This window comes from Balaenoptera borealis, assembly GCF_965194805.1.
Source record: "Balaenoptera borealis genome assembly, contig: HAP1_SCAFFOLD_121, whole genome shotgun sequence".
Lineage (NCBI taxonomy): Eukaryota > Metazoa > Chordata > Mammalia > Artiodactyla > Balaenopteridae > Balaenoptera > Balaenoptera borealis.
Genome location: NW_028123959.1, coordinates 553,607 through 581,288, shown reverse-complemented (window position 1 = coordinate 581,288; position 27,682 = coordinate 553,607). Strand labels below are relative to the sequence as shown.

Here is a 27,682-nt window from a genome sequence, read left to right as displayed (position 1 = left end):
GGGAGAGGGCTGGGGGCTGTCACATATCTGTGATGGGGAGAGAGTTGGGGGCTGTCAGGCACCTGTGATGCGGAGATAGCTGGGGGCAGTCACACACCTGTGATGGGGAAAGCGATGGGGACTGTCACATACCTGTAATGCTGAGACAGCTAGGGGCTGTCACACACCTGTGATGGGGAGAAAGCTGGTGGCTGTCACATACCTGGGATGTTGGGAAGGATGGGGCCTATCACATACTAGTAGTGGGGAGATTACTGGGGGCTGTCACATACCTGTGATGGGGAGACAGTTCGGGGCTGTCACACACCTGTGATGGGGAGAAAGCTGGTGGCTGTCACATACCTGGGATGTTGGGAAGGATGGGGCCTATCACATACTAGTAGTGGGGAGATTACTGGGGGCTGTCACATACCTGTGATGGGGAGACAGCTCGGGGCTGTCACATACATGTGATGGGGAGAGAGCCGGGGGCTGTCACACATCTGTGATGGGGAGAGAGCTGGGGGTTGTCACATACCTGTGGTGCCGAGACAGCTGGTGGCTGTTACATACCTGTACTGTGGAGACAGCTGGGGGATGTATCATACGTTAGATGTGGAGAGAGGTAGGGGCTGTCAGGCACCTGTGATGTGGAGACACCTGGGGGATGTAACGTATCTGAGATAGGGAGAGCGCTGGGGTCTGTCACACACCTGTGATGGGGAGAGAGCTGGGGGCTGTCACACACCTGTTATGGTGAGAGAGATGGGGACTGTCACATACCTGTAATGCTGAGACAAATGGGGCCTGTCACACATCTGTGATGGGGAGAGAGGTGAGGGGTGTCACATACCTGTAATAGGGAGAGAGCTGGGGGGTGTCACTCACCTGGGATGGGGAGAGAGCTGGGGGCTCACACATACCTGGGATGCGCAGACAGCTTGTGGCTATCACATACCTGTGATAGCGAGATAGCTGGGGGTCGTCACATACCTGTGATGGGGAGAGAGTTGGGGGCTGTTAGGCCCCTGTGATGCGGAGACAACTGGGGGCTGTCACATACCTGAGATGGGGAGAGAGTTGGGGGCTTCACACACCTGTGATCGGTAGAGAGCTGGGGGCTGTCACATACCTGGGATGTGGATACAGCTAGTGGCTGTCACATACCTGTGATAGCGAGACAGCTTTGTGCTGTCACTTACCTGTGATGGAGAAAGAGTTGGGGGCTGTCAGACACCTGTGATGCAGAAATAGCTGGGGGCTGTCACATACCTGAGATGGGGACAGAGCTGGGGGCTGTCACTCATCTGTGATGCGGAGAGAGCTGGGGGCTGTCACACACCTGTGATGGGGAAAGGGATGGGGACTGTCACATACCTGTAATGCTGAGACAGCTATGAGCTGTCACACACCTGTGATGGGGAGAGAGCTGGGGGCTGTCACTCACCTGTGATGGGGAGAGAGTTGGGGGCTGTCACACACCTGTTATGGGGGGAGAGCTGGGGACTTTCACATGCCTATGATGGGGAGACAGATGGGGACTGTCAAACACCTGTGATGGGGACATAGCTGGGGGCTCACACATACCTGTGAGGTGGAGACAGCTGGGGGCTCTCACATACCTGTGATGGGGAGAGAGTTGGGGACTGTCACTCACCTGTGATTGGGAGAGAGCTGGGGGCTTCACACACCTGTGATGAGTAGAGAGCTGGGGGTTGTCACCTACCTGTTATGGCAGGAGAGATGGGGGCTGTCACTCAGCTGTGATGGGGAGAGATATGAGGGCTGTCACTCAGCTGTGATGGAGAGAGAGATGGGGGCTGTCACATACCTGTGATGGGGAGAGAGCTGGAGGCTGTCACATACCTGGGATGTGCAGACAGCTAGTGGCTGTCACACACCTGAGATAGCGAGAGAGCTTTGGGCTGTCACTTACCTGTGATGGAGAAAGAGTTGGGGGCTGTCAGGCACCTGTGATGCGGAGATAGCTGGGGACTGTCACATACCTGAGATGGGGAGAGAGTTGGGGGCTGTCACTCACCTGTGATGGGGAGAGAACTGGGGGCTGTCACACACCTGTGATGGGGAGAGTGATGGGGACTGTCAAACACCTTTGATGGGGAGAGAGCTGGGGGCTGTCACATACCTGTGATGCGGAGACAGCTGATGGCTGTCACATACCTGTGATGCGGAGACAGCTGGGTCCTGTCACATACCTGTAATGCTCATAAAGAAGGGGGCTGTCAAACACTTGTGATGAGGAGAGAGCTGGGGGCTCACACATACCTGTGATGCGGAGACAGCTGGGGGCTGTCACATACATGTGATGGGGAGAGAGTTGGGGGCTGTCGTTCACCTGTGATGCGGAGACAGCTGGGGGCTGTCAGATACCTGAGATGGGGAGAGAGCTGGGGGCTGTCACTCACCTGTGATGGGGAGAGAGCTGGGGGCTGTCTCACACCTGTGATGGGGGGAGACATGGGGACTTTCACATACCTGTGATGGGGAGAGAGATGGGGACTGTCAAACACCTGTGATGGGGAGAGAGCTGGGGGCTTTCACATACCTGTGATGGGGAGAGAGTTGGGGACTGTCACTCACCTGTGATTGGGAGAGAGCTAGGGGCTTCACACACCTGTTATGAGTAGAGAGCTGTGGGTTATCACTCACCTGTTATGGGAGGAGAGATGGGTGCTGTCACTCACCTGTGATGGGGAGAGAGATGAGTGCTGTCACTCAGCTGTGATGGGGAGAGTGATGGGGGCTGTCACATACCTGTGATGGGGAGAGAGCTGGAGGCTGTCACACACCTGTGATACGGAGACAGCTGGGGACGGTCACACGCCTGTGATGTGGAGAGAGCTTGTGGTTGTTCACATACCTGTGATGTGGGGAAGGATAGGAGCTATCACATACTAGTAGTGGGGAGATACCTGGGGGCTGTCATATACCTGTGATGGTGAGACAGCTCGGGGCTGTCACATACATGTGATGGGGAGAGAGCCGGGGGCTGTCACACATCTGTGATGGGTGAGAGCTGGGGGTTGTCACATACCTGTGATGCGGAGACAGCTGGTGGCTGTTACATACCTGTGCTGTGGAGACAGTTGGAGTTGTAACATACGTGAGATGTGGAGAAAGCTGGGAGCTGTCAGGCACCTGTGATGCGTAGACACCTGGGGGCTGCCACGTACCTGAGATAGGGAGAGCGCTGGGGTCTGTCACTCACCTGTGATGGAGAGAGAGCTGGGGGCTGTCACACACCTGTTATGGTGAGAGAGAAGGGGACTGTCACATACCTGTAATGCTGAGACATCTGGGGGCTGTCACACACCTGTGATGGGGAGAGAGCTGAGGGGTGTCACTTACCTGGGATGGGGAGAGAGCTGGGGGCGGTCACACACCTGTGATGGGAAGAGTGATGGGGACTGTCAAACACCTCTGATGGGGAGAGGGCTGGGGGCTGTCACACACCTGTGATGCGGACACAGATGCTGGTTGTCACATACCTGTGATGCCCAGACAGCTGGGAGCTGTCACATACCTGTGATGGGTAGAGAGTTGGGGGCTGTCGGGCACCTGTGATGCGGAGACAGCTGGGGGCTGTCACATACCTGAGATGGGGAGAGAGCTGGGGGCTGTCACTCACCTGTTATGGGGAGAGAGCTCGGAGCTGTCACACACCTGTAATTGGGAGAGAGCTGGAGTCTGTCACTCACCTGTGATGGGGAGAGAGCTGCAGGCTGTCATACACCTGTGATGGGGAGAGTGATGGGGACTGTCAAACACCTCTGAGGGGGAGAGAGCTGGGGGCTGTCACATACCTGTGATGCGGAGACAGCTGGTGGCTTTAACATACCTGTGATACGGAGACAGCTGGAGCTGTCACATACCTGTGATGGGGAGAGAGTTGGGGGCTGTCGGGCACCTGTGATGCGGAGACAGCTGGGGGCTGTTCCATACCTGAGATGGGGAGAGAGCTGGGGGCTGTCACTCACCTGTGATGTGGAGAGAGCTGGGCGCTGTCACACACCTGTGATGGGGAGAGAGATGGGGACCATTAAACACCTGTGATGGGGAGAGAGCTGGGGGCTTTCACATACCTGTGATGCGGAGACAGCTGGGGGCTGTCACATACCTGTGATTGGGAGAGAGTTGGGGGCTGTCGTTCACCTGTGATGCGGAGACAGCTGGGGGCTCTCATATACATGAGATGGGGAGAGAGCTGGGAGCTATCACTTACCTGTGATGGGGAGAGAGCTGGGGGTGTCACACACCTGTGATGGGGATAGAGCTGGGGGCTGTCACATACCTGTGATGGGGAGAGAGTTGGGAGCTGCCACTCACCTGTGATGGGTACAGAGCTGGGGGCTTCACACACCTGTGATGAGTAGAGAGCTGGGGGCTGTCACATACCTGAGATGGGGAGAGAGCTGGAGACTGTCACTCACCTGTGATGGGGGGAGAGATGGGGAATGTCACATACCTGTAATAGCCAAAGCAGTCCTGAGGGAAAAAAACGGAGCTGGAGGAATCAGACTCCCTGACTTCAGACTATACTACAAAGCTACAGTAATCAAGACAATATGGTACTGGCACCAAAACAGAAACATAGATCAATGGAACAAGATAGAAAGCCCAGAGGTAAACCCACGCACCTATGGTCAACTAATCTATGACAAAGGAGGTAAAGATATACAGTGGAGAAAAGACAGTCTCTTCAATAAGTGGTGCTGGGAAACATGGACAGCTACATGTAAAAGAATGAAATTAGAATACTCCCTAACACCATACACAAAAATAAACTCCAAATGGATTAGAGACCTAAATGTGAGAATGGACACTATAAAACTCCTAGAGGAAAACATAGGAAGAACCCTCTTTGACATAAATCACAGCAAGATCTTTTTTGATCCACCTCCTAGAGTAATGGAAATAAAAACAAAAATAAACAAATGGGACCTAATGAAACTTCAAAGCTTTTGCACAGCAAAGGAAACCATAAACAAGACGAAAAGACAACCCTCAGAATGGGAGAAAATATTTGCAAACGAATCAACGGACAAAGGATTAATCTCCAAAATATATAAACAGCTCATTCAGCTCAATATTAAAGAAACAAACACCCCAATCCAAAAATGGGCAGAAGACCTAAATAGACATTTCTCCAAAGAAGACATACAGACGGCCACGAAGCACATGAAAAGATGCTCAACATCACTAATTATTAGAGAAATGCAAATCAAAACTACAATGAGGTATCACCTCACACCAGTTAGAATGGGCATCCTCAGAAAATCTACAAACAACAAATGCTGGAGAGGGTGTGGAGAAAAGGGAACCCTCTTGCACTGTTGGTGGGAATGTAAATTGATACAGCCACTATGGAGAACAATATGGAGGTTCCTTAAAAAACTAAAATTAGAATTACCATATGACCCAGCAATCCCACTACTGGGCATATACCCAGAGAAAACCGTAATTCAAAAAGACACATGCACCCGAATGTTCACTGCAGCACTATTTACAATAGCCAGGTCATGGAAGCAACCTAAATGCCCATGAACAGACGAATGGATAAAGAAGATGTGGTACATATATACAATGGAATATTACTCAGCCAGAAAAAGGACCGAAATTGAGTCATTGGTTGAGACGTGGATGGATCTAGAGACTGTCGTACAGAGTGAAGTAAGTCAGAAAGAGAAAAACAAATATCGTATATTAACGCATGTATGTGGAACCTAGAAAAATGGTACAGATGAGCCGGTTTGCAGGGCAGAAGTTGAGACACAGATGTAGAGAACGGACATATGGACACCAAGGGGGGAAAACTGCGGTGGGGTGGGGATGGTGGTGTGCTGAATTGGGCGATTGGGATTGACATGTATACACTGATGTGTATAAAATTGATGCCTAATAAGAACCTGCAGTATAAACAAACAAACAAACAAAACAACTAATACTAAACTTTCATTGGGTTATTTGTATGGAAATATGTTAATATAAATGTTTCAGACATTAAATGAAATTTCTAAAAATCTTATATGTTCTGGTATAATGTTATAAGTCATAATCCTAGTTATTACTTTAAAATGTATATCTCAGAAATAACTAATTTTCTTGTCAACTGCATTATTATGAACTTTCATCAGATCTTTAACTGTGGTCATTTTTAAGTCTTTTGTCATTTACAGACAGTTCTGGGTGTACTCTGATGCTTTTGCAAATATGTTCCTATAAAAGGGTTTCATCTTCAAGAAATTCATGGAAAAGACTCTGACAAGTACAGGTTTCTGGTAACTGACTGTACAGCTGAACTGAATGAATAAGCATTTTCAGAACTCTAATGAAAAACTGATGAACTCATAAAAGTGCTAACAAAAGATCAAGATGAACAAAAAACTTAATTACATGGGACTGAGTGAACTGATGAGGATGAGTATAATTTTTGTGACTTTCTGTCTGAATTAAAAAAAAACATCCCACAAGGACTCAAAGGCAAAGAATATACAAATCAATTTTCACTGCAAAGTAAAGGAGCTGTTACAGTGGAGGATTACTGGACTGAATGTCAATATTATGACATAGTATGAGTGTGTTTCATGTTTGGTAATTGCAATCATTGTTGCTTTTGTTGTGGTCATCCATGTACGATGCTTGGTGTCAGTCTATCTCTTGTAAAAATAAAATACAGTGTGTGTGTGTGAAAAAAAAAACTGAGGTGTAATTGGCATATAACATTTTACTAGTTTCAGGTGTACAACATATTGATTCGATATTTGTATATATTTTGAGATGATCACCACAATAAGTCTGGTTAACCTCCGTCAACATACATAGGTACAATTTTTTTGTTCTTGTGATGGGACCTGTTTCAAATGCTTTACGTGTACTGGCTTATTTAATTCTCACAACAGCCCTCTAAGGCGGGTTAAATGAGTTAATATTTACAAAATGAGTCAACACTTTATAAGCGCTCACTCAATAAATAAATGAGTTAATAACTAAGTGAATGCATAAAGAAAATGCCATTTTAATCCTCCTTTTATAGACCAGAAAGCTAAAGGACTCAGCTGCGGTCCCTTGGGCAGTAATAGGTGGAGCTGGGATCTTTTCCTTGATCATCTAATTCCTCTGCTCTCCTGTAACATTGCTGAAGCAGGACCTTGATGCCAGAAGCCCAGCCTTTGGGATTCAACAGCTTGGCTGGTGAGAGAGCTGCCTCATAGCCACAGTCTGTGTGATGGTTTGTTCTTTCCTTTGTGACAAATGGCCCTGAAACTCAGCCATATTTGTGAATCCAGGATTGGTGATGGTTAAAGGTCTACTGTACCACATGGTGTTCTATGTCTATATACCTGGTTTTCTCATTTATAAAATGGAGATGATTATGCTTATCTTGCAGTGAACTGCTGTAAACAGTAGAGATAACATAATAATGGGACTGCATTAGGCTCAGAAAACAGTTGTTAGTGATGCTGTTTTTATTATGGAACACCTAAGCTGATTATTCGCCAAATATAGTGGCTCTTCACTTTGGGGGGAAAGGTTTTTAAGAATCTTATGAAAGGTATGGATTTAATGTACCTATATATGTACATAATATTTTGGATATAATTTCATAGTGGGGATGCCAGATAAAATATGCCCAGGATGCCCAGTTGAATTTGAATTTCAGAGAAACAGTAAATGCTTTTTTTTTTTTTTAGTATAAGTATATCCCAAATATTGCATGGGTCATATTTATACCAAGAAATTTTTCATTGTCTCATCTGAAATTCGAATTTAATGGGGCGTCTTGTGGTTTTAATTTGCCAAATCTGGCAGCCCTATTTCATAGACTGAGAAGTGATAAAGGCTCTCATGAGCCTGTCCTCAGGGAAACACACATGCACGTGCACACAGACACATGTACATACTCACGTGTGCACCCACACCCACACCCACAGAATTTTGCATACGTTTCAGGGAGTCCTGTTCTGATGGATTCTTACTCACCAGGAGTCTTGGTCTCATTGGGAATCAGACATCGCACAAAGTGAGGATGAGTGCTCCTTGAATTGGCCATCAATTTGTTTAAATTTTCCTGAGACACAAACCAGAAGAAGCACATTAACCTTAGCAAATGCCGTTGCACTGGGCAGAAATACAACCGAATGTGGAAGCTGCCAAAAAACAAACCCTGAACACAGCGGACACGGTCTGGAAAGAGGAGCCCTTCTTCTTCCCGCCCTTCTTGCTCACCCCGGCGTCGCCTGGAGACAGACACAAGAGGATGTGTCCAGTGAGTCCTGAGGACACAGTGGTGGCCTTTCCTACCCACCTGCCCCACCAGTTTTATTGAGATGTAACTGACATATAACACTGTATATGTTTAAGGTGTACAACATAATGATTTGATATATGTATATATTGCAAAATGATCACAGCATTAGGTCTACTTAATATCTATCCCTTCACTTACAGTTTCTTTTTCTTGTGATGAGATTTTTTTTTTTTTTATGGCTGTGTTGGGTCTTCGTTTCTGTGCGAGGGCTTTCTCTAGTTGCGGCAAGTGGGGGCCACTCTTCATCGCGGCACGCGGGCCTCTCATTATCGCGGCCTCTCTTGTTGTGGAGCACAGGCTCCAGACGCGCAGGCTCAGTAATTGTGGCTCACGGGCCTAGTTGCTCCGTGGCATGTGGGATCCTCCCAGACCAGGGCTCGAACCCGTGTCCCCTGCATTGGCAGGCAGACTCTCAACCACTGCGCCACCAGGGAAGCCCTTGTGATGAGAGCTTTTAAGCTCTACTCTCTTAGCAACTTTCAAATATACAACACAGTGTAATTAACTACAGTTACCATGCTGTACTTAACAACCACGGAACTTATTTATGTCATAATTGGAAGTTTGTACCTTTTAACCCCTTTCACCCAATTCTCCCACCTCTCACCCGCCACCTCTGGCAACCACAGATCTGATCTCTGTTGCTATGAGTTTGGTTTTTTAAGATGCCACATATACGTGAGATTATACAGGATCTGTCTTTCTGTGTCTGACTTATTTCACATAGCATAACGCCCTCTAGGTCCACTGTTGCCAATGGCAAGATTTCATTCTTTTCTATGGCTGAATAATATTCCATTATATATGACCTTTTCTTTATCCATTTATCCATCAGTGGACACTTAGATCGTTTCCATGTCTTGGCTATTCTAAATAATGCCACAATGAACGTGGGAGTATCTCTTTGGGATAGTAATTTCATTTCCTTTGGGTATATACCCAGAAGTGGAATTGCAGGATCATATGGTAGTTCTATTTTTAATTTTTAAAGGAATCTCTATACTGTTTTCTGTAGTGCCTGCACAAATTTACATCTCCACTAACAGTGCACCGTTTTGTCAGTGGTGGCCTTTCTAAACCGCTTCCTCCAAACCCTGAAGTGAAAGTTTGGTTTTCTTTTGACATAGGAGAGCTGAGGTTTTTTGGTTTGTTCATTTCCGTATCCTGATTCTTAAAATTCCTCTAAACTACTCAGATTTGGGAACACTGATTTTTATCACTGTGGGAACGGAGTGGGGTGGGATATGGGTGGCATTTAACTGGGAGTATAATTTAGACTCTCTGTATCCAAGGAGAATCTTTTCCTTTAGATATCAGACATGAAATCCAACTGAATAGTTGGCAAGATTGAGATGTTCCTCTTGGTGAGTGTTGATAATTCCTAGTAGAAAGTTCAGATAGCCCAGTGAAAAGTAATGACTTGAACATAAAGTACTGCCACACTTGTTTAGCCAATTACAGGCAACAAGGTGATAGGAGACATTATGGCCTAGTGCAATGGTTCCAAACTTTAACATGCACCGGAATTACCTGGAGAGCTTGTTAAAACACAGATTTCTGGGCCTCACCCCCAGAGCTTCTGATTCAGTAGGTATGGGATGGGGCCTGAGAATATGCATTTCTAGCAAGTTCTTAGGCAATGCTGGTGGTGCATTCATCAGCTGATGGTGAATTCATCATTGTGGTCCAGGGACCACACTCTGAGAACTGCTGGTGTAGGGCCTTCTGACTCCAAGAGTGGTCCTTGAACATGTTGCATCAGCATCACCGAGGAGTTGTTAGACATTCAGAATCTCAGAACCACCCCGCATTACAAAACCAGAATCTGCACTTTAACAAGATCTCCAGGTGATTTCTAGGCATAGTAGGGTTGAGAAGTACTGGGCTTAAGGCAGGGGTCTCCAAACTTTAGTTATGTGTAGCAGTGTCGGGGTGTGACAAACAGTGTTTAATTAAATACCTGCTTTAGAACTCACTGCTTAGCGTGTGTGTGTGTGTGCATGTGCGTGTATGGTGTGTTTATGTATCTTTCTGCCTCCCTCTCTCTGTCCACCCTCCCGCTCATCACCCCCCGTCACTTCTTTCCAAACCATCCCCTTTCACAGACCTTCTCTTTATGTGTTTTCCTTGCTTAGAAGCTAGAAAAATTTGGCTTAAAGTCCCGGCACTGAACTTGGTCAAACCACTTAACTTCTTTGGGCCACTAATTTCACTTAAAATGAAGAAGCAAGCCTAGCTCATTTCTAAGGCCCCTGCAGGTTGTGTGACTTTTCTGGTTCCTTTTCCTCATCTGCATTTGCTTTTCCTGTTCCCTCTGGACCTCTTCCCGTATCCTTCCTGACCCTCTACTTCTTTTCCCCACAACTCTTCCCCTTCTCCCTTTCTTTCTCTGCTTTTTCTTTTCCATACATTCTTCTGTAAGTGACCATAAAATGGAGTTCAATTACACACATGTATCCCCATATCTCTCTTAAGAAATAGGTCATATGTTTTGAATAAAGCCTTTTATGTATCCTATTAAAAGTGGGAAAATTGAACATTTTATGGTTGTCTCTTGGAACTTCCCCCACCCTCAATCTTACATTTTATGAAATTACTCTTCATTGGTAACTGACTGTTGTTTCAATATCCCTCCTTGAGATTCTGGGGGGATCTAGTCCTACAGAAAGAGGAGCAACTGCTTCCCTCTGGATCTTATTCAGGATAAGTTGCATTTCGATTTTACTTTGGCCAGCGGCTCTGCTGAACCATCTGTGTGCTCGTGGTTAAGTTTTCATAGTTAAGAGATTGGAACTCAATATAGCACCACAAAGAGGACCTCTGGCTTGCAGGCTTCATGCGGTTTAAATTTTCTCAGTTACTGCCTGGTGGAGAGGAAGAATTCATCCATATTGTTTCCTCATCTGTGAAGATAGTCCCTACTTTTGTGGCTTAAGTGAGTTTTACGACAGCAGCAGTTCTCAAGCTTTGTTTTCTCAGAACCCCTTCACACTCTTAAAAACCATTGAGGGCTTCCCTGGTGGCGCAGTGGTTGAGAATCTGCCTGCCAATGCAGCGAACACGGGTTCGAGCCCTGGTCTGGGAAGATCCCACATGCCACGGAGCAGCTGGGTCCGTGAGCCACAATTACTGAGCCTGCGCGTCTGGAGCCTGTGCTCTGCAGCAGGAGAGGCCGCGATAATGAGAGGCCCGCGCACCGCGATGAAGAGTGGCCCCCGCTTGCCGCAGAAAGAGAAAGCCCTCGCACAGAAACGAAGACCCATGCAGCCATAAATAAATAAATAAATAAAATTAAAAAAAAAAACCAGCAAAGTTTCACTTCAATGTGATTCTTTGCTTTAAAAAAAAAAAAAAAACTTTGAGAACCCAGTGAGTTTGGTTTATGCAGGTCATATCTACCAATACTTATGGTATTAGAAGTCAAAATTGAGAAAATCTAATTCATTTAAAGTTCCTATCAAATTCATTGCATGTTAACATTAATGACATATTTTTATGAAAATGACTATATTTTCCAAAACAAAAAAATTAGTGGCAAGAGTACCATTGTTTTTCATTTTTGCAACTCACTTTAATGTCTGCTGAGTAGAAGATGGATGTATTTTCATGCCTGCTTCTGTATTCTGTCTGTTGCTGTATGGTTTTTTGTTTTTTGTTTTTTGGTTAAAGTAGATATAGAAAATCTTTCACAGATATATAATTTGGAAAAGGAAAGAGTATTTTAATTACCCTTTCAAATAATTGCGGATATTCTTTTTAGATACTATACCAAAACTTGACACGTGGTAGTTTCTGTGGTAGTTCCTTAAAGGCTAGTTGCAATGTGGAATCTGAAACCATATCAACAAACATTATGATCTGTTGGTCTGTGTTGAACTTTGAATGAAACTTTTACCCATGTGTAAACATCATACATTGATCATTTGGAAAATATTGTTCACTGAATTATACAGAACTTCCAAATATTGGCACGTTTCATTATACAGTATAAAAAATCACAATCATTAATATCAGTACTGATCTCATTAGAAAATTCAAATATTAGGACGTTGTCAAGCTAATGATAGTAGATACAAGTCTTCCAAAGTTTTAATTTTTGCTTGAAAACTCAACTATATCATTAGTAAAAAACACTGTCAGTAGTTTTCCTTGAAAGGATAAACACACTTCACTGCTTTTTGAGAAACTGTGTGCCAGATATACAAGTTTGAGAAACAATAGTTTGTCCTCTAGTCATTCTTTCAAGTAAAAATGGTGCTTCATGAATCAAGTGGCTGGTTCATCTTGCAACTCAGACAACTGCACATGTGTTTTTCCTTGAGACAAATGTCAAAGTCCAGTGTGCAAAAAGAGTGCTTTTCATGGACTTCCTGTTTGATCATGTAGAATATTATAAAGATGTGGATAAAATTGAGATGTAATCAAATTAATACTTTCCACTGCTGCAAATTTTAGGTCATTTTTCAATGAAACTGGTTTTTTTAAAAATTTATTTATTTATTTATATTTATTTTTGGCTGCGTTGGGTCTTTGTTGCTGCGTGCAGGCTTTCTCTAGTTGCGGCGAGCGCTACTATTTGTTGTGGTACACGGGCTTCTAATTGCGGTGGCTTCTCTTGTTGCGGAGCATGGGCTCTAGGCATGCGGGCTTCGGTAGTTGTGGCACACGGGCTCAGTGGTTGTGGCTCACGGGCTTAGTTGCTCCCTCCGCAACATGTGGGATCTTCCCGGACCAGGGCTCGAACCCGTGTCCCCTGCATTGGCAGGCGGATTCTTAGCCACTGTGCCACCAGGGAAGTCCTGAAGCTGGCTTTTTAAATTAAAAAAAAATTCTTTTTCACTGTCAGTGTATGGCTGTGAAGAATACTATGACTATTAGTACAGCTTGGTGCCATGTCTTGATTTCTAATAAAGTGTCAGATCGTCTATCCATCCTTGCTTTTGCATCACTAAGTCAACACAGTGAAGAAAGCACATGGCATCCGGGTATTATGAAAATTGTTTAGACCTCATGTACCTCTTGAAAAGTTCTTAGGGATCTCCAAGGATCCATGGGCCACAGTTTGAGAATGGTTGCACTATAGTGTGAGGGAATCTCATCAGGCTGCAAGTGTATGATCTGATGTCATTTAGCTTGACTGAGTTTTCAGCCTGCTACCCAAAGTGTTGAAAGTTGATCCACATCAAAATCATCTGCAACAGAATCTCTGTGGTTGGGACTGAGGAAACTGAATTGTTCTCAAGGGCCTCAAACACAGTGATGTTTGGGAGCATTATTTTGCTTTTATAAAGCCACTCTTTCCAAAACCATGGCATAGTCCCAATGGTCCAATACAAAATGATTTTAGGCAACTATTTCTTAATTTTAATAGTTATATTAAAGTCTATTACCTTATTTTAGCAAAATGTAAGATGCCATCGATTGTAAGATAACCTATTTTGTGTCCCACTAATAAAGGAAAACACCCTGCTAATTACAGTACTCCTTTCATTGATTATAAGATGCATCCCAAGTTTAGAGATAATATTTTATGAAAATGTGAAGAAAGTTAGAATAAAATAGAATAATATGTGCTAACGACTTAGAGACAGTGAAATATCTGTTTATAGTAGTGATATAAAGCAGTGTTTCTCAAACTTTGGTGGGCATAGGAATCCAACTGGGAATCTTGTTGAAATAGATATTCTGATTCAGCAGATCTGGAGTAGAGTTTGAGATTCTGAATATCTAAATGTCTCAGCTGATGCTGAGATAGACGGTCCAGACTTTCATAGCAAGCATATAGGCTAACTTTGAAAAACACATCTAAGAAGAAAAAGGAATCAAGGTAAATCAAAATATTAAGTGAATTAGCAGTACTGGTCTTAAATGGGTATTGCAAAATTTGTGATAGTAGTATAAGAATGAAGTCTGAAGTTGGGGAAAGACTACAATGACTCATGGTCAAACTATACCTTTAGGTCTCTTAGAAAAACAAGACTTTCCGTCTGGGATTCAAGTCACTGCGTGTGTTGAGGGGAAGATTTTTCTTCTTCCACCCACAGCTCTAACCATGACTCAGAATCCAGTATCTCCTACTTTTACTGCCTAGATGATGCATGAGTTGTCTCAGCGATATTCTTGCAAATGTGTTGTCCAGCCTACTCAAATGCCTTCAAGATGACTTTTTTCCCTTTTGAAAATTTTGGGGTAGTTTCTGCAGGCCAAAGATACTTCTTGCTTTAAACTGAAATCTGGCTCTCTGTGACTTCAGGATGTTTGATCCTCCTTTCGGCTCTTGGTAACAACAGAAAGAGTTCAAACCTTCTCCCCACAAGACAACTCTTCACCCATTTGATGGCTGCTCTGGGTTCTCCTTAGCTTTTTTTTTTTTTTTTTTTTAATGTGGACCATTTTTCAAGTCTTTATTGAATTTGTTACAGTATTGCTTCTGTTTTATGTTTTGGTTTTTTGGCTGCAAGGCATGTAGGATCTTAACTCCCCGACCAGGGATTGAGCCTGAAAGGCGGAGTCTTAACCACTGGACCTCCAGGGAAGTCCCTCCTTAGCTTTTTCTTTTCCAGGCTAAGTAGCCCCAGTGCTGTCTTCATCTGTTTCTTCCGTGATGTGCTTCTGCATCTCCTTTACCATCACAGTGAGCTCACTCCTGTTAATCTCTTAAGTGTGACATCCAGACCACATGCTGTCCTCCATCAGCATGTGCCCTCATCTCTCCTGACCTAGGTGTCATGCCCGAGGTGGTGACTGCCCTCTGGCAGCCTCCTCACACCGATGGCTCACCACTCACTGTCAAGCAAAGCCCCTCAACGCACGCTGTGTGCGTCCGGTTGCTAAGTCAGATCTTGTCCCCATATTTATACAACTGTACTCTGAGACCCAGGGCTAAAACCATGTATTCTTGGCTGATAAAACTTTCCCTTGTTAGGTCTCATCCAACTCTCTTGTCATGACTCATGGTGTCCCTGGAAACTCTACCCCCAGAAAGTCCCCTAATTATCTGCTTCTTGGTTTTGAGAGCTTGACCTGCTTCCAGCCCTACACAGCTGTGTCCCTCCAGCCATCCCCTCTGTTCCTGTCTTTAGGGGTCTTCCAATGGGGATGGCCATCCCAGTCTCCCTGACCTCCAGCACCACCTTCTGAGTGCTCCCCAACCCCGCTTACTGCTGTCAGTGCGCTATGACACTGCCCTCAACTTTCAGCACTCTCTTGGGAATTTCTCAGCTACTGCATCTTGTCAGCAATGGTGTGGTCATGACTTAATTATACTTTGGTTTCCTTGGTCCTAATTCATCTAGAATTACTTCCAATAAACACAAATCTTGAGGTGGGCGAGTAATATTTTTTATTACTACAGTGGACATAGGTTTGAATCCATTTCTCCTTATTCTCTCAGCATCATTTGTGAGTAAAGACACAGCTGAGGGGATTCACGGGTGCGGCCTCTGCTCAAAACACAGCAAAGTTAGACTTGTGTGAAGACTGAATCTTGAGCCTACGAACATCATGTTTGGGGCCAACCTAAGTATATTGACCTGGAGCTTGTGTGTCAAAGTTCTGCAGTGTGTTTTATTCCTGTTAGTGTGATGAGCAAATTTGGGAAGCCCTGCTTCCTTAGCTGCATATTTTGTAATCTGCCTTTAGAAATACTTAAGTAATGGATTTTAATTTCATCAGTTTCAGATTCCTATGAGTGTGGCAAGAATGAGAATGTGTAAAACAGTGTTTGCTAATTTCAATTATTGTATTCCCAATCAAGATGAAAGTGACCCTTACCTTCTTGGTTTCCAAAGCAATGGTTAGTGTCCTTCAGGAATGAAGTGGCTTCTGAGAGAGTGATCCCAGAAATCAAAACTAAACAAAACAAAGAACAAATGAACTAGGAAGAGTTTAAATAAATCCAGAAATTGAACTTTTCTAAGTTTAGCTACATTTAAATAGTACACAGTGGATGGTGTGGGATGGAAATACATTTTCCATTTTTCCCTTCGGTTAAATCATCATTCTTTAAATAATTGGGTAATTACAGCACTGATTTACAATTTTTTTGAGTATCTTCTGTGTGTGCAAAGTACCATGTCAGCTCCTTAAGGGGGTATAAAAAAGGATAAAGACAGTCTCTACCCTAAAGGAATGCAAAATTTAGGAACAGTTAAGAGAAATGCTCAAATAAATCTTTGAACAAGGAAGAATAATACAAATTCTGTAAGCGTCTAAATGAAGTGTTATGGGGACTTAGAGAGATGATGCTTCTGGCTGAGGGTAGGGGGCCGTGAGGGGTCAAAAAAGAAAGGAAGGAGGGAGGGGAATGATCCGGATTGTAACTTGGATGCTTTTAGACCAGAAGTTGAATTCTTTGGCAATGAGAGAAAAGTTGTGAACTATGGGCAAGACTTCTTTAAGAGGTCTAGGAAGGGCACTCTCTTAAATATCCTATATTCTCTTGGAGAAGATGAAGGTAGGGTAGCTGATAACTTATTTGGGACTAAGGAATCTCAGTCCAGAAGTTGATAACCTACATGAAGATCTCAGGATACCATAAGAGTCTGAATAATTTTCAATATCAAATTTAACTTAAACTTCCCATTTACCACACAGTACTTTTATGGAACCTGGGGAACATGTCGTGAAATACCATTTAGGCAGGAAGAGACATTTCAACGCTTGCTTTCCTACTTTGGTCGCGTACTCTTGGTCTCTACCTTTTATGAGTCTCTAATAATCTCCAGCTATATCCTAAAATTCTCACAACTTTCTCAGGAAAAGATTAAATGATTAAGTATCATATTCTGAATCCTTGGTTCAAACGAAATCACACTTGGAGGCAGAACCTCGGTTTTCTAATGCCAGCTCTGTAAAGTAGCTGTTGTAATTTCCTTTAGCTTTGGTTTCCTTCTGTAAATGAGACAGATGGACCAGAAAATCCCCAAGGTTTCTCTTAACCCTGTGAATGTATGACAGAAGGTATTCTGGTGAAGATGGTGGCCAGAAATCGAAGCATCGCAAGCTCCTAAAGCTACAGAATCCCTCTGAGGGATGCTCCTGCAGTGTCAGACATGACCCAGCCCGAAGTCCACAAGGCATGCCATGAATGAGCAGTCTGGAAACTGGTCATTAATAAGCAAACTAGGATGCATTCTGAGATGGATCAAATGCATGGGAGAATTTCTTCCCGCAATCATCTCCCAGAAATCCTGACATAAGAAAAAAATTTACATAACCAACCACAAAAATTTCAAATAATACTTCAAGGCAATCACAGAAGAGATATCACAAATTAGCACGTTTATTTGCTAACTGCAATTATAATACTGACCTAAACAATTAGAGGGGTAAGCACGTATTATATTCAGCTTTATATCCTGCAGGTTAGTTTTTTTTTTTTTTTTGGTGTCATAATTGCTTATATTCTTGTCTTTTTACTCTTTGTAGAAGCTTCTTGAAAGGCCTCGCCATCTTGTCTCCCATATTGCCCTTAACACAGTTCCTTACGCTTAGTAGGCCCTCAGCAAAGGCTGCTGTGTTGCCTTCTCTCCTCTCCAGGTAACCTGATCAGGTATAATCACAGCTACATGGAGCAAAAAAGCGGGCACTTGTGAGCACTTACCTTGCGGTGCTGTGGTCGAAGCAGTTTCGAAAGTGTGGCCCCCCAGCTCCCTTTATACTCCCAAATGCGCAAGCCCAGCACTCTAACGTGGCTGTATTGGGGGATCACCATTTACTCCTTAGATGTAAATGCATCGTAGCCCTGATCTTTCACTCTTGTTAAGTTACTTGGATAAATGACCAGCGGAGGCTGTATAATGCCAAGTCAGCTGCGTAGGGATTTTGACGTTGGACACAGATCTTTGAGACTTAGAGAGTCCTAGAGGCCGAGCAGAACTGGGGCAGAGTGTGCTAAGAAGGTCAGTGAAGGGCAGAGCCACAGGATGAATTGTTAAGCGATGGATGATCAATAGCATGGATATTAAGTACGTCTCCTTTACCCAGCATCGTAAACATGAGGTGGTGTGCGCCTCTTCTCAGAAATCTCCGGAAAACATAAGATTGGCCATTTAACACAACCATTCTTTTTTTTTAAACATTATTTTTTAATTGAAGTATATTTGATTTACAATGTTGTGTTAGTTTCAGGTGTACAGCAAGGAGATTCATGTATGTGTGTATATATATATATATATATATATATATATATATATATATATATACACACACGCACACACACACACACATATATATCTATATATTCTTTTTCAGATTCATTTCCCTTATAGGTTATTACAAAATACTGAGTATAGTTCCCTGTGCTATACAGTAGGTCCTTGTTGTTTTTCTATTTTATATATAGTAGTGTGTATGTGTTAATCCCAAACTCCTAATTTATCCCCCACCTCCCTTTCCCCTTAGGTAACCATAAATTTGTTTTCTATATGTGTAGGTCTACTTCTGTTTTGTAAATAAGTTCATTTGTATCTTTTTTTTTTTTTGATTCCACATATAAGCGATATCGTATATTTGTCTTTGTCTGGCTTACTTCACTTAGTGTGATAATCTCTAGGTCCATCTAACCCATCTATTCTTAGCCATTAATTTATTTTGTTAAAAAATCCATTGTAGATGGAAAACTTTCTAAAATGTATTATATATTATCTTGATTTATTTAATTTAGTATCTTGAATAGACTTCAACTTTTCCTTGATCACTCAGGGGCCTGGGAGGTGATGTAATAAAGTCATCAGGGATATTATAGTTTCTTCGCGGATTTTACCCTGCACTAATTGTTCCTAGGTTGCAATGAAATTTTGTGTCACCTTTCTAGTTTTTATATCTACACCTTCACGGCAAGGTACTCAGCTGTATTCTGTCTGTGGTTAGTGTGTTTGCCTCTGTGAGCCCAATCTTCCTTTTTCTAATCTGCTATAGAATGGGAAACAGATGAGCAAGCTAAAGGAAAAAACAAACAAACAAAAGGAGTCATAAGTTCCATGGGAAGTTCTAGAAGTTCTAATGGAAATACATGGTCTTTGTGACAACTCTTATGGTTGCTCGGGGTTGTTTTTTGGCTGAAACATAAGTAATGTTTGACTATGTAGGAATTACCATACATTTTAGAAGTTAGAGCCATTTACAGCAATACAGCCTGACTTGTTTATGTTGTATATGATCAATGTGTACTGAATTATACTCAATATTTTGTAATAACCTATAATGGAATATAATCTGAAAACAATATAACTGAGTCACTTTTCCGTACACCTGAAGCTAACACAATATTGTAAATCAACTATACTTCAATTAAAAAGAAAAAAAGATTCTCTAGTCTTCCAGTGGGTAGTCTCATATAGGTGAGGCATTTCCAAGGACAGTTTGCATTAGTCAAAATGAAATTGTGGACAAAGGAGAAACAGATAGGAATAGGACTTCCACGTAGCATTTTCCAAAGTAGATTTGACAGAATGCTGATTCTGAGAGAAACTGTGAAATAAAAGGTCCCGTGGCTAAATGAGTTCAGGAAATGTGGCCAACTCTATTCCCTGTTGCTGGAGATTCACCATAAATACTAGCATGTTAAGGGGCCTGAGAAGCCTTTCAGTAAAAAAATATGAAGAACTTTTTAGTACCTGGTGATCTGATGTTGGAACACCATCTTACTCCCTGCTTGAGAAAACAAGAGGAGAAGGCTGAAGGCTGCAATCCATAGAGAACTTGTCTCATTCTTAGTACCATTTGGCCCAGGAGAAAGCAACAGAAAGTGATCAGGCATAAACACAGCTGCTTTTATCCAAGGGACAGTCTTTTGTATGTAACAGATGCTCAGTAGATTTTGTTCCTGTGTATAAATGAATAAGGATGATTCATGGGGAATCTGTGTTGAAAGAGGGCTGAAGGGATAAGGCAGAAAAGAATGGAATCAGACTCAGTCTCACTTAATAGTAATAGTTTATATTTATTACGAACTCACTACGTGCCAGGCTTTATCCATATTGGCTCACTTAAGCATCATAATAACTTTGTGGGGTAGGTGCTAACATCATTCCCATTTTATGGCTGAAGAAATTTGGGCCACTGAGAGTTTAAATAAACTGCCTAAGGCCACACAACTAGTAAGTGGCAGAAATGGGATTCAAATCCTCTCTGGCTCTAGAGCCAATGCCTATAACCTTTCACTTTTGCAAGCCCATCACTTTTGAGTGCTGGCAATGGGGAAAGGAGATATGAAATAGGGACATTGCTCCAAAGGAGGTGATAATGGACATGGGAAGAGAGTACATAGACACGAAAAGATAAATTACTTTTCCAAGGTTAAGTGCCAAGATGAGTGAGATGCACAGTGGACTAGATGTATGGACAAGGTATTTAAAACCCATAAGGTATGTTGTGTATGTAAAATATTCTCGAATTGTTATTAATGATAATGATACTGCTTTGGAGGAGAGATCTGAAGGGGATGGTGACTGTGGAGATAATAATAATAATAATAATAACTAATAATAATGCTTTTTGTAGTTCTTTCCAGTTTACATAGCACTTTTGTATATTTTATTATGCTTATTTTTCTCTGCAAGCCTTAGGGGGTTATACTGTTTATATTCTTATTATTCCCATTGTCCATATGGGGAACTGAGGCCTAAGGGAGTTAAGTGATTGACCAAAAGGCCCCACAGCTAGTAGGCAATGGAGCCAGAATTGGAATCCCAGGTTGCTGATTCCAAAGCCTTGCCTTTTCCTCTATCCTCTACTCTCTCTTAAAGGAGGCAGATTTTAAGAGTACAGGGAGGAGGTTCCAGGCTTAGGGAACGTGGGGATTGTGGTTAGAAACAAGACTTCCCAGGGTGTGTTTCAGGAAGGTGGAATGGGCAAGCCTGGATGGAAGGGTTGGGGGTAACACGGAGGTGAGGCTGGAGAAGTGGGCTGGGCTTGTCTGTGATGGGCTCCCAATGCCCATGGAAGGAGTCAGGACATTATTCTGAGATCATTGGGGAAGCTTTCAAGGTTTTAAGCAGAAAAGTGAACGTGTGTGTGTGTGTGTGTGTGTGTGTAGACACACACATATATCTGAAGATTAGTATAGAACTGATGGTAGGATATAATGGAGAGGGAGAACCTGAGGTCCTAGAACCACTTAGCAACTATTTAGAAAATCTTGGTGTACAACTTGCCAAGATGATTATACAGCCTCTGATTTATGGGAGTAGGTGGGCAGTTAGAATTAACCCCTGGATGACCCTATAAATTCAGATGTGTGTTAAAATTCTCCATAGCACCAGAGGGCTGGCTTTCCCAGTGATTGTCCCCTGGTATCTCCGGGTCCATCCCGTAGGTTCAAGAAGAGTATTGTGTGGGCTTGAAGTTGTCTGCCTCACTGTCCCGTTTAGGCCTGGCAAAAAGAGAACCCCAGGAGGTGAAAGGAATATGTATCTCTCATTTAAGACCTCTCTGAGCTCTAGACTTATTATTATTATTTTTAACATTTATTTATTTATTTAGGCTGCTCCAGGTCTTAGTTGCGGCATGTGAGATCCTCTTTGTGGCATGCGGGATCTTTAGTTGTGGCATGCACGTGGGATCTAGCTCCCCGACCAGGGATCGAACCCGGGCCCCCTGCATTGGGAGCGCGGAGTCTTACCCACTGGACCACTGGGAAGTCCTCTAGACTTATTTTTCGAGGCCCTATCCCACATTAATATATTACAAGCCTCTCAACATAATTTTAAACATGCAAGTAATATCTATTTGCATTGAATATAAAAATAATCATGGTGTAAAATGAAGAGGGCCTTGATTAAGCAGTACAGAAATGAGATGTAAAAGGAAAGAGAAAACCCAAGGGATACCCTGAAGGCAGGATCCACAAGACTTTGATGATGCCGAGTTTGAGGAGGAAAAAGGAATCAGAGGATCCTACCTTTCATCCAGCCCTCATTGCAGCCTAGAAATCTAGGAGCATGATACCTGCCCAGGAGAAATAGTGAAGGGGGGGAAATAGGAATTTCGATTTTGGACAGATTGAGATTGAGATGATGGTGATATCCAGCTAAGTAGGTAGAGATAAGGATTCAAAGTTTACATACAGGAGACATTAAGACTGAAGATGTAGGTCTGTGAGTATGAGGGTGTCACCTGTATGCAGTTGATAGTTGAACTTATTAAGGAAGCTGGGTTCTCAGAGAAAGGCTGCATGTTGAGGAGGTGAGAGGCAGAAATGAAGACAAAAAGAGTGGAAAAAAAAGGTTATTCTTCAGGTAAACAAATACCTGAGTGAGATCTTGCTGGAGTTAAAAGAGCCACGTGGATCCATATTTTACGTCTGTCATTTACTGCCATAAATGGCAAGTCCCATCACCTCTCTTCGCAGCTGTGATGTTTTCTCCTTCCGCTGCAAAATCAGAAACATAATTCTGTTTCTGCCCAAGTCATGAGGATAGTGTGGGGATCAAATGAGATACTGTCAAGACGTGGCTGTCTCCGCAGGCAGTCTCTTTCCAGCCAGTGGCAAACAGTATGCTTCAATCTGTATCAACCTTGACACAGACCTTGGCAAATAATCCACTAGCACAAAAAACATAAGTGAGCAATGCAGGCTTTACTGAAGATTTTGTAGAGCAGACTAGAAGAGGATTATATTACATCCCCTAAAGTATTCAGTTTCCATCAGCAATGACTTCCACGAAGTCCATTTTCCGTCACACTGATGCAGGTGGTTGATTTCCTTTCTTCCCCTGAGGTGTCTGCCCGACCCCTGCGGGTACTCAGTTGTTCCTCTCTGTTACATGGGGCCCTTTAGCTCTGCCATTGACCTGCATGCCTACTCATCTGGTTACTCAACAAAATAAAAGTCCTCAAGTAAAGAACACCACTTTTATCCTTAGCAAGTTTGGTGATCACCTATTTTTACTCACATATTCCCCTTGGGAGCTTCATCTTTATCCCACCACTATGCCCTGTAGTCCCCAGCTCACACCCCACACCATCATTCCATCTCTCCCAACCCTGAGAGGAGTTCTGTCAATGAGGGTTTTCTCCAGTCTTGTTACAAAATCATTTTGTCAACTCTAAAGTGATGGGAACTTCATTATTAGTGTCAGAAGAAGTCAAGGGAGGTGGTATTTTCGAGAGGGTGGTATTTTCAAGAGAGAGGATATAGTAAAAAGCTCTACAGGGAAGATGGAGAAAAGGAGAACCATGAAAAGGGCATTGGGTCAGTCAGAGAGGTGATCCTGACATTAATGTCAGCAGGATGGTGGGGGTGGAAGCTTTGAAGCCAAGGATTAAGGAGTGAGCAGGTGTTAAGGAGGAGGAAAACGTTTTCCTGATTTCCCTGGGAGCAAATCTCTCCACCAATCACTATATAAGGCGCATTCAGAGGAAATGCAGATTTGGATGGAGAAAGCAGCAGCAGGGCCAAATAGAGAGGCCCAGGAAACAAGTGTAATCAAGTTCATTCCGCAGAGGGCCACTTGAGAAGAAAGGGCAGTTAATTGTGCTGATAGGAGGATCATCCCTTACCCGTTACAACTATCTAAGAGCTATGTAACAGATGAAATTTCCAAAAGCAGCAAGAAGTTCCTCAGCCAGAAACAGAAATTTCTGGGCAAAAGTCACAGGACAGGTATATTAGTGAATGATACAAATTTATATTGAATCGCCTAATTAAAAATATTGAGTGAGAATATTAGATCCAGAACTAGAGGGCAACCTTGAATATTACCTAATCTAACCCTGATGTTACAGAATCAGAAACTGAGGTTCTGGACAGGTTACCTAATTAATGCTAATTAATTAGACAGACCCCCTTCCCATTCTACTCTCAGATCCAAGAGCGCTAGTTCAGAACTCTTTCAAGTGCAATACATAAACTTCCATACTGCTGGCATTTCTACACTACAATTTTGCAAAGCAAAAAGTTGATGGGGGATTATCCAGAGAAATATTTAAACTGATTTTCCTTCAGTCAGTGAGGACATAGATTTATCAGTTTTACAGGTTGGAAAACTGAGGCTTGGCAAGATTAAGTGACTAGTCATACAGCTAGTAAGTGGCAGAATGGGAGCTAGAACATGTCTGGTTTGAATCCAAGTCCAGTTTGTGTTTTCACTACAAGACAGCTGTTTCTGGCTTTGCAAGATCCTGTTAAGACACTAACGCTCTCAGAATTATACATGCTTCTCAGAATTACACGCAAACGAGGCATCCTTCTCTGAAAATATCATGGAGAGAGTGTGTGCATGGCCTGGGAACATTGTGTTCAGAGAAGAAATTCTACCAGTTAGGTCTGTCCAGTAAACTGGAGACTTTCTTATCTGGCCTCATAATCTTGACTGATGCCTGTGAGACTTAGGGTCCATGTCATTTGCCCTTTTTTGTCTAGTAGTTGTATTTTTTTTGTTGGTTTCTTCAGTGCTTAAAGCCTCATTAGAACTAAGAAACGCGTGATCAATTACTTTTAATTTCAACTGTTGGGGTATGAAACAACATAGCCTTAAAAAAAAAAGAAAGATTTTATGCCCTTGGCTAGGCATAGCCCAAATGCATATTTACATTGGTAAGAGCTGCATGATAATGTAGTGACTAAGAGTGGACTTTGAGAGTCAGAATACTGAGGTTCAAATCCTGACTTCACTATTTAAACTATTTGAATTTGTGCAACTTATTCTACTTTTCTGAGCCTCAGTTTCTTCATCTGTAAAATGGGGATAATAACAATACCTAACTCATGGGGTTCTTGTGACAACTGAGTTAATAAATGCATGATAGGCTACTTTTTGAAAGTGACATGGAGTGGGTGAGGCCATGTCAACAGCAGAGCCTGAGACTTAGAAGCCAGGAACTTTCTCTAGAGAATGTACCAACCATTGCCTGTGCCAGAGGGCTCTGGAAGCCAGGACAGCATCTTCTATGTTGTTCTTTCATCTCTTTTTTGTTGCTGTTTGGTAAGGCCCATCAGCTGACCACAGCCTCACTACTGGCCATCCAGCCCTCCCATTCTACCCACTACATATAGCCAATTTCCTCTCCAGATGGCCCAGAACACTCTTAAGTCACCGCCACCCCCCACCCCCCACCCCCTCATTCCACACACTCACAACAATAAAACAAGACGAGGAAGATGGAGCCTAGATACCTCAAAGCAGGGTGACCAACCTTCCTAATTTGCTTGGAATTGAAGAGATTCCTGAGACTTCAGTTTTAAAATCAGGACAATCCTGGGCAAACCCAGATAAATTTATCACCCTACCCAAAAGGTGGTTGGGGGTATGATGGCAAAATCCTCAAACTTGACCAAGATGGGGCTAGATGGAGCCAGCTTGAGATCTCTCACAAAACCAGGATGGTGATGAAATTCACATGTGGAATTGCTAATTTTGAAGCTGTAATGCACAGAGCCGGTAACAGGGAGCATGCACGTATTCAATTGTTTATTCATCAAACATTCATTGAGGGCTTACTACATGCTGGGAAGATTTTAAGCACTAGGGAACAGAACAGGCAAAGTCTCTGCCCTCATGGAAACTCTATTCTAGTGTGTGTGTATGTGGGGACAGACAACAAACAAACAGATATCAAATGTCAATTAGTGATAAATTCTCTGAAGGAAAGGAAAATTAGGATAAGGAAACAGTGGCTGTGTGGGTTTGAAATGGATCAATCAGGATAAGTTTCTCTAAAGAGATGATATTTGAGCACTTTGAGGAAGAGCAAGCCAGGAGAATATCAACGGGGCACAGTATTCCAGGCAGAGGAAACAAATGCAAAGGCTCTGGGAGGGGAACTTGCCTGCACAGGAACAGAATAAAGGCCAGTAGGGCAGGGATGAAAGGAGCCAGGGATACAGTAGCAAGGAATGAAGTGGCAGAAGCGGCTAGGGGCCAGAGGCTTAGAGCCTTGCAAACTAAGGTAAGGATTTAGGGTTTTAAATGCCAGCTGTTATTATAAAGGTAACGCTATTCTTCCGTATTCTCTGCTGAGCGTTGGCTCTGTTATCTGCTGTTTTTCTACGCAGCTTTGCTTCACTCTGTCAAACAAAACGTTTAGCTGCTCTTCATTTAGCAAATGGCTTATAAAGACACCGTTCCAGGCATTGGGGATTAGAAGTTGGTTCTCTCCAACAGCTTACCATCTAGTTCGGGGAGGGTGGGTGGATCACAGTATTGAAAACACGTGAAAAAATCAGCAGCCGTGGACTTCCAAGGAAACAGCCGGTAACTACCGAGAAGAAAGGCAGTTTCAATTTCCCAGAGAGGTGAGGAGTTGCTTCCGGTGCGCCCCGGGGCATCATGGGAGGAGTGCGCCACCGGGGAAGGAAAGGCTGGAAGTGATTCCGCCAGGGTTGGGACGAGCCTGGAGACGGTGAGGGGCCCTGGCCGGTGAGTGTACGTTTGGAGTTTGTGAGAGAGGCAGGCCTTTCTCGTCAGCTCCGCGATTCCAGAGCTTAACTGTGCGTGTGGTGGGAGGGTGTGAAGCCGGAAGTGGCGAGGGAATTTGAACCCCCGGCTCTTGACGTGACTGGGCCGCAAGGAAATTTCTGAAAAGTCTCAAGTCGCCAAATTCCATTTGAAGTTTTTCAGTACGTTTTTAGGCGTTTTATTACATTGCATATACATGTACTTATGTAATATATAGGGCCAAATCCATTTTTGGGTACTAAAACTGTGGGTATCAATAGAATTATTTTTCAGAATATACCGGAAAAAAATATGATTCTGTTGCTCCAAAGATACCACCTTTCCCATCCATCCTCTTAACAACATTTTTCATAATTTGAGGGCTCCCCCTGTGTTGTACCTCAGTTTCCCCGAGAGAGAGCCATAAGCCGTTGTTTCTGTGAGGAGCTGAGAAAATAGCCCGCCCTCTTGGGAAGGTCAGGCTACTATAATATAAGAAAAGCCCTGTTTTGGGTGTGTTCCCCAAGGGGAATGTTTTTCTCCTTCATCAGCGAAGAGGCTTTCTTTTTCTCTCGTGGGCTCCGGAAGCAGCATCTTGGTGGTGCTTGGAGCCAGGATGGAGGAATCAGGCTGGTAAATTCCATCCTTAAGGAAGTAAGGTTCTTTGCATCTGCCCACAGCTGATTCTTCAGCTTCCCACTTAGGAAAATGGGACCGACTAAGTCCGCAGTGAAGGTGCCTGGGGACACTGGTGTCAATGTAACATGTGCCCAAACCTCTGTCACAGCCAGGAGGCAGAATTTAAGTTTGCTCACCGACAGCTGCTGTGTTAGCCCTGGAATGGTAATGCTTATGGAAAACTTGGCTGAAAGGCAACAGCTTTTAGTAGTTGTGCTAATGGTCTCGTCCATCAAATGACCCTCTCCTCTTCACCTTTCTCTTGTCAGTTATACCCATGTCTTTGATGAGAATTGGGTATGAAGTCCTCTTAAGA

At 43.4% G+C, this 27,682-nt stretch overlaps 1 protein-coding gene and 1 long non-coding RNA gene across 2 annotated transcripts; both read right to left on the bottom strand.

The window, feature by feature from the left end:
- Positions 1-3,178: 3,178 nt before the first annotated feature.
- Positions 3,179-16,928, bottom strand: LOC309621266 (myosin-7-like; the record flags this gene model as incomplete). Its single annotated transcript, XM_082408837.1, has 5 exons — positions 3,179-4,430; positions 7,981-8,068; positions 8,164-8,237; positions 16,082-16,159; positions 16,907-16,928. The coding sequence occupies 5 exons, from the start codon at positions 16,926-16,928 to the stop codon at positions 4,423-4,425; spliced, it is 270 nt and encodes an 89-aa protein (XP_082264963.1). The 3' UTR covers positions 3,179-4,422.
- Positions 16,929-21,492: 4,564 nt separating this feature from the next.
- LOC309621267 lies at positions 21,493-26,575 on the bottom strand. The gene is made up of 3 exons (XR_014239883.1): positions 26,421-26,575; positions 22,561-22,682; positions 21,493-21,683 (listed from the first exon to the last, which is right to left on the bottom strand). It is a non-coding gene; the product is annotated as an uncharacterized lncRNA (long non-coding RNA).
- Between the last annotated feature and the right edge of the window lie 1,107 nt (positions 26,576-27,682).